The sequence below is a fragment of the Phalaenopsis equestris genome, unplaced genomic scaffold (assembly GCF_001263595.1).
Source record: "Phalaenopsis equestris unplaced genomic scaffold, ASM126359v1 Scaffold000471, whole genome shotgun sequence".
Classification (NCBI taxonomy): domain Eukaryota; kingdom Viridiplantae; phylum Streptophyta; class Magnoliopsida; order Asparagales; family Orchidaceae; genus Phalaenopsis; species Phalaenopsis equestris.
In genome coordinates this window covers 61,817-72,279 of record NW_018164912.1, presented here as the reverse complement: position 1 = coordinate 72,279, position 10,463 = coordinate 61,817, and the positions used below count along the sequence as shown (strand labels likewise).

At 36.1% G+C, this 10,463-nt stretch overlaps 1 protein-coding gene across 1 annotated transcript; it reads left to right on the top strand.

Annotated features, from left to right (window-relative positions):
* The first annotated feature begins 5,434 nt into the window (after nucleotides 1–5,434).
* On the top strand, nucleotides 5,435–9,222 carry LOC110027974 (heat shock protein 83). The gene is made up of 4 exons (XM_020729644.1): nucleotides 5,435–5,851; nucleotides 5,949–6,090; nucleotides 6,996–7,276; nucleotides 7,412–9,222. Exons 1-4 carry the CDS (start codon nucleotides 5,714–5,716, stop codon nucleotides 8,960–8,962), a joined length of 2,112 nt encoding a protein of 703 aa, XP_020585303.1. The 5' UTR covers nucleotides 5,435–5,713; the 3' UTR covers nucleotides 8,963–9,222.
* Nucleotides 9,223–10,463: the final 1,241 nt, after the last annotated feature.

Genomic DNA, 10,463 nt, shown 5'->3' with positions numbered 1-10,463 from the left:
TGCCAAGTTCCGTCTGGGTGATCAACAGATCCCTGCCTGGGTGTTGCCAAACTTCACTTGAGGACAAGAATGACATATATTACCACCTCCACACAGAGCGATAGTACTTTTACGCTTCCATTAAAGCGGGACCAAGACACCATTATGCTTCTCCATTAACTCATGATGAGTTGCTTTTAAGAGATAAAGAAACATCTGCTAGAATGAATATTTATGAGCTACGGATCGTACTCACACGCAACGCGATGACGTGCCTCCAAAGGCATCTTATTCTATACTCAAAGACAATGTATGAAAACATAGACAATCAAAAGAAGTATTAGATGTAGTGGGTATATGATCCACCATTTTGGTCGACAACACTACAAAGAAGATTTAGTAAATAGAAGAGCGACTACAACAATTGAGAGCTGATATAAAGTACTTTTTTAATAAACAGAGAACGAAATTCTCCCAATGACATGGAGGGAGAGCCCACAAAAGTCAACATGGTAGAAACTCATTTCACATCTTCTGCATTAAAAGTATACCATCAAGTAAAGAATATTTGACAGAAGAATTATAAAGAGTTATACAACAATGAGACGAACATATCAATTGTCTCTACAAGAAAATTGAGCTAATGATGACCGCTTTAACGAATCTACCTGGTTCAACCCAAGTGACACTAATGCCGACTATTGAGATTATCTGATGAAAGGTTGTCCATATTCTCAAAGATAAAAAAGAACCAACATAAATGGAAGAAAAAAGTTGAAGGAAAAGAGATTCCATTAAAAGTGAAATTAAAAAAAATATATTTATAACTCAGCGAGTGGAACAAAATGTCAAAGAAATAATTTCTCAGGTGAGAGTTGAGTCCTTAATTTCAAAGGGTAGACCCAGAGGAATATGACTAAGTTCAATACCCTAAGTTCTTTGTACCACCTCTCTTGAAAATGTTTGATGGGACTGGTAACCCCCATCAGCATGCTGCTCACTTCCATGCAAGTTGTTGTAATGCGGGGGAGGAGGGGTAATGATGCACTTTTGTTTCGACAATTGATCAACATTCTTGCAGGGTTTGCTTTTGATTGGTATGATGGCCTTCTGAATGGGGTTGTCAAGAATTTTAATGTTGCTTAGTAAAGTTGCCAGTCTTTAAGAAGAAGTCAAGCAAACGAGCATAGCCAAAAAAGGAGAAAAATAAAAACTGGTCATGACATTTGAAAAGAAATCAGAGAATGTCTCAACCATAGAAAAGGATAAACATCCAATGTAGGTGCAAACCGAATAAAGAAAATAACGACAAAGCACCAATCCACAACAACCAAAACTGTCCTCACAATTGCAATTCCAATAATTGAATCAGCAAAGTGTAGACAAGAAATCAATGGCAAAATGAATAAATAAAGTTTATTCATTCAAGACAAAAGCTATCGCTAAAATATTCTGTAGTTTATTGAAGAAACCAGAGTTCAAGCTGTCAGAGGCCAAAAAATTAGGGGAAGTTGACATGAAGGACCATCACAATTATTGTGCTTACTACAGAATGCTCGGGCACAAGATTAAAGATTATTTTGTTTTCAAAAACTGGTTAAAATATAACTTTAAGGCAGAGAACATAGTCATCCAAATGAATACTTGAAGGAGCCCAAAAAGGGTCAATAAATGTAATCTCGATTGGTGAAATTGTTTCTGTCGATCCTTACAAAGATAAAGACAGATGGGACGTATCATGGAACAAGTCCTCAACAAGATGAAACCTACTCAAGCTTCAACAAGACAGATGGGACGTATCATGGAACAAGTCCTCAAAGAAGGTCCTCAACAAGATGAAACCTACTCAAGCTTCAACTTCGATGTCAAAGCCCCCATCTCCAAGAAAGAAAAGAAAAGAAAAGAAAAGAAAAGAGAAAATGAAGTCGAAAAGACTGAAGGTCATCGTAGCATAGGGGCTATTATTTCCTTTGTACCTTCTACTTCTTCAGTTTTTTCTCCTCCTAGACTGGTTGTCTCAGATCTGGGGATAAAATCCCTCGATCCATTAACTTTTTATGACTTTATCTTTGTCCCTCCAGAGACATTTAATGCAAAGACTTTTAATTTCGGTTATATTTTATCTATTTTTTATGATAATGCTTCTGAAAAAAAGCAATCCAGTTTTGATCCTTTAGACAATTCTTAGATTGTACACGATCCCGATGGGTCAGATGACAATAAAAATACTCCCAATTATTATAATTTTATTAATTTCAATAATGACAAAAATAATGATGATATCGTTACACTCGTTTTGCAACGGACACAAATTTCCATAGAGTTAAAATCTTCGAACTCAGAAACAAAGGACTCAAATAAAATATCCCTAGAAGATCCCACAAAAGAAAAAGAAGAAATAATTATGCAAAGTGAAAGGCTTTTACCTCCAAGTATGGCTCCCAAGCAAAAGGGAAAACAAATAACTGTACCAGAACATGTAGTTCCACCAGTATAAGAAAGACTAACCCCAAATTATATTGATAAGTCCTACAATAAAGTGGACTACAACTTTCTAGTCATTTTGAGGAAATTACCAACAAAGTTAAGCATCTATGATGCTCTCATTATTTCTAAGGAAATGAGAGAATCATTAATAAAAGTGCTTGTGGATCCTGAAATTTGCTTAAAGAAGCTGGCTAGTACTTCCTCAGATGAGGCTTATTCGTTGGAAAATAAATTAAGACACATTTTCTAACGATGATTTATTATTGGGCACAAATTAACATAATCATCCATTATATATCTCAATTGACATTGACCATATTACGCTTTCAAGGGTGCTTATTGACCTTGGCGCTTCAATTAATTTTATGAGTTTAATGACACTTGCTTTCTTAGACATCAATGTCCGTAGGCTATCGGCAAATAAAATGATACTACGAGGCTTCAGCTGGATAAAAGATATCTTATGAAGGGAGGAGAGCTATCTAAGAAGAAGAAAAGGCATGGTTTGTTGTAGGAAAGAATAGGAATTTTCTTTGATCATTTGATGAGGAATTTGAGTTGTATTGTGAGGAGAGCATTCAGAAAAGCAGCATGAGTTCAAGAGATCCTTGGGGGAGCATTCTTAGAGCTTTGTGAAGGAGAGAAAGCTAAGTAATGTGTATTTTTCTTGTTTTTTTTTGTAAACACAATTATTTAGGGATTTTCTTGTTTCAAATGATGTTTTGTAGTGTGTTCTTCATGTTTTCTAAGTAGTTCTCATTTACTTTTACTTGTAATGATTGAGTAGGTTGTATAGAAGTGAAAAACGTTTCTAAAATTAGTTTTAAAAATTTAATGTTATGAGTAAAATTCTGAATTTCAGTTACTTTTCATTCTGACCAAGTGAATCATTAAAATGCGTTGTGAACCATAATGACTAGAGAGAACTATGGTAAAACAACTAGGTTATTCACATTGATCTATATGGTATGATGCAAGTACTTTGTAGGGAGATGCAAATGTTAGATATATATTCTTTGTTGGGATCAAATTAAAGTTTAGGGAATTAAAACCATTTAAACCAAACTTCTTTATGCACTCAGGAGAGGGTAAAGAAGAAAGTTGCTCATATTTGTCACTAGCTACATTCACAATTGACACTTTAAATTTTCTAAATTGCCGTTTGAATCATTGCAAGGGAAGATAGCTTTATAATTTGATAATCACCAATCTAATTAGGATAACTAATATTTCTATTGGATATAACCTTTAAATTAGATGTAACTCAGTTTAAGTAGTTTGTAGAACCTTTGCTTAATTTAAATACCATACTAAGAACTAAACCAAGAAGGCTATAACTTCTCTTAAGTCTAATTTCCTCACTCACTGTGGGATCGATATTTCGGACTCAAAATCTAATATTACTGATAAGATACATACACTTGTGTGAGACCCCAGAGTGCGAGTGCACTTGAAATAAAAAGGTGTATCAACTCACTTAGTTAAGTGTGCAAGGATTGTATTTTTGTGCTTGTTCTATGCTTAATTTTGTTTTAATTAATTTTTTATTTAGGTTGTAGTTTCAGGGTGGGTTATTTGGGTTTTATGAGTCATGTGTGTCATGGTTGACTCACCCATGTTGGATTGAGTTTAAGATTAAGGTTGGGCTTTTGTAGTTAAGCTTAACCTTAGGTGATTAGGGTTGACTTAAAAGGACTGAGCCTAGTTGACCCTCACAATTAGCTTAAATGAGTAATTAGGTTAATTGCGAGGGTTGGCTCTCTAACATAATTTTAGTATTTGAGTGTCTTTGGCCTTACTATTGAATTAATTTTAATTTCAATTTGATATGTTTAGTTGTTCATTAACTAATGTGATAATTTGGTGCATTTTGGTGATTCCATGTTTTGGGGTTAAGTTGATGTGTTTAGGGTTTATGTTAATTTTAAGTTTAATTGGTGTTGAGAAAGCTTTTGGTGAGACCAAGGATTTACTTTGGTAAATCACTCCTCCCCCTTTTGGTTTAAATTTTGGTGTCATTGGATTTACAAGGCCTTTTAGGGTAATGTGGTAAGAACCCCTCACTAGCCTATATCTAGCCTCTTGTCTGATGGTCTTTTCCTAGGTCAATGAGAATCCTACATATATTTATAGGAATTCCTAGGGTTTTGTGTTTCATGGGTAACTTAGGGCATTCCTAAGTATAAGGAGTCCATTTGGGCTTTCATTGGGCTAGACCCTCAACCATCTCAACTAAGGGTTAAGGATTTGGGCTTAACCTCAGGAAACCCTAAGTGAGTGTATGATTGGTTAGAAGCTGCATATGGGTGAGTTCCATCTTTACTCATCTAAAAAGGTCACTAAAAAACCGTAAGGCTAAATCCTAGATTTCTATAGAGAGAGAAAGGATCCTCACAAAAGTGTGGTCAATAATGACATATCAGTTTCCCTCCTATTTTCAGGCGAGACCAACTTTATCGTCTAAAAATATCAAAATCATAATACTATATATATTCTTATGAGTTTATATTTTTAATATATATATTGATAGTTTGTGTACCATGAAAGTCTTTAAATTATTTAAAAAATAATATTAATATAATTTTTTAATATAAATATAATTATTTCATGTACTTTTTTAAAATTAGTCATATTAAAGTAATATGAAGGTAAAAATATAATATATAAATTTAAGGGCACTTACATACATATCCACCTAATTCATATACCTTGACATAAGGAGCACCTAAAATGTGATTTTTATGTTATATCACTCAAATCTTTACAAATACCTTAATTTTATTTTTTGGAAATGAAATACAGCTTTTTGATGTTTAAATGGTAAATATGTAAATGCATAAAAATTGAGTGGCATGCATAATATTTTGTGATATCTAAATCATTAATATAAAGTGTTATATAAAGTATTCCTTTAAAAAAAAAGGAAAAATATGGATATATATATTTAACAGGAAGTTTGGAAAAATCTAGTAGTAGTTAGAAGTTTCCCGAAAAACATTAGGAAGGCCAATGCAGCCCGAAGCCACAAAAACGACGCTGGAACTCTGCCGGAAGTCTCTAGAATACCCTCGACCAGATCTCTCCGAGGAAGAGCCTAGAACCCGAGTCCTTCACTTCCAACTATAAAAGTCCTGCTTCCGGCGCTCCTCTCCATCGGTTACAGAAATCAAACATTTTCCTGCAAGACTTGATTCTCGATTGCCTTGCGTCTCGTGGTTTTTTCTCGTTCTCTATTGTTCTCTAAACAATGGCTGACGTTCAGATGGGCGAGACCGAGACATTCGCCTTCCAGGCGGAGATTAATCAACTTCTCAGTCTCATCATCAACACTTTCTACTCTAACAAGGAAATATTTCTTCGGGAGCTGATCAGCAATTCGTCGGATGTAAGTGCTTTTTTTTTTGGCTTGATTGTGCATTCCTTTCACTTTAGTGAGGATGTATGTATGACTATGGTTTTTGTTTCCTTGGCGGGTGGTACAGGCTTTGGATAAAATTAGGTATGAGAGTTTGACGGATAAGAGCAAGCTTGATGCGCAGCCGGAGCTTTTCATCAGAATTGTGCCAGACAAGTCAAGCAAGACGCTTTCTATCATTGATAGTGGCGTTGGGATGACTAAGGCTGGTAAGTGATCATGGATTTTGCGCGTTTTCTTTAAACAATTTTGAATCTGTTTAGTTTTCATTTTTGGAGGCATTTGCATTCTTACCAACCAATTCTTATATGTTTAAATATATTAAACCCCGTATATATGTAAAAATTGAAATTTTTGTCTTGGATTTGTATATACGTATAGTATGACTGGCATGTATGCAAATCTTCCTTTTTTTCTATGACCTTTAAGCGGTCATTGATTTTGATATAGTTGATAAATGGCTGATTCACTCGGGGATGGAGTCTGTAGGAGGAAAATGGATGGTTGTTTTAGAATTGTTTGTAGTTCTTCTTCTGTTTGTTTTTTTCATGATACTTTCCATTGTTGCCAATGATATTAGCATGTTCGACTGATAATATTGATTTAATAGGCGGTCAGAATAATACTATAATATTGATTATTGACTTTTGTTAATTTAATAATTCAGGTAATTATTTTAGTAACATTTCACAAGTTCTAAAAATCTATAATCTTGCAGGGTAAGTTCTAAATCTGATTAAAGACTGCATTGAAACCTGAGAAATCTGAGTACAGACTCGTGTGCCATGAATTCTTGAATTTAATAGTTGAACTTTGTTTTATCAACAGCGGTTGCATTTGTGCGTTTTTAAAAGTCTCTTGCCTGCGGATTTAGCGTCAACAGATGTTTTGTTATTTAAGCTTCTCTAGGTTCCTAAAGATTAGTTTAAAATGCAATCCGATTTTGAACCCTTTGTGTGCCTATCATTCCATAAGATCCGTTTAAAATGGATATTTGTTTGCTTAATCCGATTATTATTTATTATATGCTTGAATCGAACATAACGTGTGCTTTTTTGTTTATGTTTCATGAGATAGTTACTAATTTAAAATATTGGTGATTTTCCACTTTCAGACCTGGTGAACAACTTGGGCACCATTGCGAGGTCTGGAACCAAGGAATTCATGGAAGCCTTGCAAGCTGGTGCAGATGTTAGCATGATTGGGCAATTTGGCGTCGGCTTCTATTCTGCCTATCTTGTTTCAGAGAAGGTTGTAGTCACTACTAAGCATAATGATGACGAGCAGTACATTTGGGAATCTCAAGCTGGTGGTTCATTCACTGTGACAAGGGATACTACTGGTGAGCAGCTTGGCAGAGGAACTAAGATAACTCTCTATCTTAAGGAGGATCAGGTTAGTATAGTGTATAATTTACATTGCTTTTGTATGGTACCTACTCTTAAACATCTCAATAAGCATTGCTGTAAACACTTTAATAAAGTTCATTTGATTAGTATTTAAAATGAATCGTCTTTTTCCTTCTTCTAGCTTGAGTACCTGGAAGAGAGGAGACTGAAGGATTTGGTGAAGAAGCACTCTGAATTCATTAGCTATCCCATCTACCTCTGGAGTGAGAAAACTACTGAGAAGGAGATCAGCGATGATGAAGATGAGGAGGAGAAGAAGGAAGAGGAAGGTGATGTGGAGGATTTGGACGAGGATAAGGAGAAGGATAAAAAGAAGAAAAAGAAGGTGAAGGAAGTATTCCATGAGTGGCAACTCATCAACAAGCAGAAGCCAATTTGGCTCAGGAAGCCTGAAGAAATTACCAAGGAGGAATATGCCTCCTTCTACAAGAGTTTGACCAATGACTGGGAGGAACATCTTGCAGTCAAACACTTTTCTGTAGAGGGACAACTTGAATTCAAGGCCATTCTCTTTGTCCCCAAGAGGGCGCCTTTTGACCTCTTTGATACAAGGAAAAAGATGAACAACATTAAGCTCTATGTTCGTAGGGTCTTCATCATGGATAACTGTGAAGAGCTTATTCCAGAGTACCTTGGGTTTGTGAAAGGTGTTGTTGATTCTGATGACCTACCTCTGAACATCTCCCGGGAAATGCTTCAGCAGAACAAAATTCTGAAAGTGATTAGGAAGAATTTGGTGAAGAAATGCCTAGAGTTATTCAGTGAAATTGCTGAGAATAAAGAAGACTACAATAAATTCTATGAAGCATTCTCCAAAAACCTCAAGTTGGGCATCCATGAGGACAGCCAAAACAGGGCCAAGCTTGCTGATCTTCTCCGTTACCACTCCACCAAGAGTGGCGAGGAGATGACCAGTTTGAAGGACTACGTTACTAGGATGAAAGAAGGTCAGAAGGAAATCTACTATATAACTGGTGAGAGCCGGAAGGCAGTTGAAAATTCTCCATTCCTTGAGCGGCTCAAGAAGAAAGGTTACGAGGTTCTCTTTATGGTTGATGCCATTGATGAATATGCTGTTGGGCAGTTAAAGGAGTACGATGGCAAGAAGCTTGTGTCTGCTACGAAGGAAGGTCTGAAGTTGGAGGATACCGAGGAAGAGAAAAAGAAAAAGGAAGAGAAGAAAGCTGCTTTCGAGGGCCTGTGCAAGGTGATGAAAGACATATTGGGTGACAAGGTGGAAAAGGTAGTAGTTTCTGACCGGATTGTGGATTCTCCTTGCTGCTTGGTGACTGGAGAGTATGGATGGACTGCGAACATGGAGAGAATTATGAAAGCTCAAGCTCTAAAGGACAGCAGTATGAGCTCCTACATGTCCAGCAAGAAGACTATGGAAATCAACCCTGATAATGGCATTATGGAGGAGCTGAGGAAGAGAGCAGAGGCCGACAAGAATGACAAGTCTGTGAAAGATCTGGTACTGCTTCTCTTCGAGACTGCGCTTCTGACATCCGGTTTCAGCCTGGATGACCCAAATACCTTTGCCGCAAGAATTCACCGCATGCTGAAGCTGGGCTTAAGCATTGATGAGGATGAAACTGCAGCTGATGATACTGAAATGCCTGCCTTGGAGGAGGATGGCAACGAGGAGAGCAAGATGGAGGAGGTTGACTGAAATCGTGAGTAAGCGGGACATATAATTATCGTTGTTGTCCGAGTCTGTCTCTTCTAATCCTTCTGTTGTTATTGTTCCTGTTGATATCGTTTGGTAATTTAAGATTAGGTGTTTTTTTTTTTTTATAAAAAATATATAATTTTTGTAACTCTCTAAAAAGAGTTCATGAAAGTGGTCATTGAGTTCTTGTAATACTAAACATCGTCTGTACAAGTCATCACTCCGTTTAAAGATGAAACTAGTCTGAGTGTTTGACTGCATTGCAATTTGCCGTACGATCTTGAGATGCTATGTGCAAAGGTTAGTGTTGTGTTAAGATAATCTGCAGAGATGCAAATATAAGACCAAATGGCAGACCTCAATAAGGTGTTGGGGATATTAGAACGCGTATCGGTGTTTGAAAATTGTGTTTGAGCAGCTTATCCGAAAGCTAAGTTGGTTTTTTTTTATTTAAAAGCGGAATGTGGGTCTAACATCTTGATCCATATTTTCAGATAAACGATTTATCTGAATAAACACAAGCTGTACCCAAACACACTTTAGTCTTTTTCACCTCTCACCATAATTTGTGTCCCAAACACACTTTAGCCTTTTTCACCTCTCACCATAATTTGCGTACTCTCGGTGATGGATCTGTTTGTCTGGTCATGTCTAACTAGTCCCTGCCCGTTTCCTTCAGACAATCGCAGGATGGTTTAACTAAAATCCATTGAACACAATACCCAAACACACTTTAGTCTTTTTCACCTCTCACCATAATTTGTGTCCCAAACACACTTTAGCCTTTTTCACCTCTCACCATAATTTGCGTACCCTCGGTGATGGTTCTGTTTGTCTGCTCATGTCTAACTAGGCCCTGCCCGTTTCCTTCAGACAATCGCAGGATGGTTTCACTAAAATCCATTGAACACAATATTAGCCTGGAGCACAACAGTGAGAGTTACGTTGTTCAATGGGTAAAAAAACGAAGTAAAATCTAAGATTGTCATGGATAAAGAGAACTTATAGAGTTCGTCAGAATTCATAGCACTTTTATTAGCCTGGAGCACAACAGTGAGAGTTACGTTGTTTAATGGGTAAAAAAACGAAGCAAAATCTAAGATTGTCATGGATAAAGAGAACTTGTAGAGTTCGTCAGAATTCAGAAAGTTTACTATAATGCTAGATAGCACTTTCTTTAATAAACAGCCTTTATTTTTTTCTTTTTTAGTGGTTTGTATGTATTCATCCCTTCACAACTTTAGAAAAGATGAAAAAGATGAATTATTACAATAAATCACTCTTAAACAGCCTTTATTTTTTTCTTTTTTAGTGGTTTGCATGTATTCATCCCTTCATAATTTTAGAAAAGATGAAAAAGATGAATTATCACAATAAATCACTTTAAGTTCAAAGCATCCTCTAGCGCTTAATGATTGAAGAGCTCTCGATGGATTAGGGATCCTGCTGCCTTAAATGCTATTAAATAAATATAAAATGTACACTATAATCCTATGTTTTA

Bases quoted from the DNA above. Each gene is read 5' to 3' on its own strand.
- LOC110027974 (XM_020729644.1), top strand. From the start codon at position 5,714: ATGGCTGACGTTCAGATGGGCGAGACCGAGACATTCGCCTTCCAGGCG. The intron at 5,852-5,948 runs GTAAGTGCTTTT...CGGGTGGTACAG, and splicing joins TGATCAGCAATTCGTCGGAT to GCTTTGGATAAAATTAGGTA. The intron at 7,277-7,411 runs GTTAGTATAGTG...TCCTTCTTCTAG, and splicing joins TCTATCTTAAGGAGGATCAG to CTTGAGTACCTGGAAGAGAG.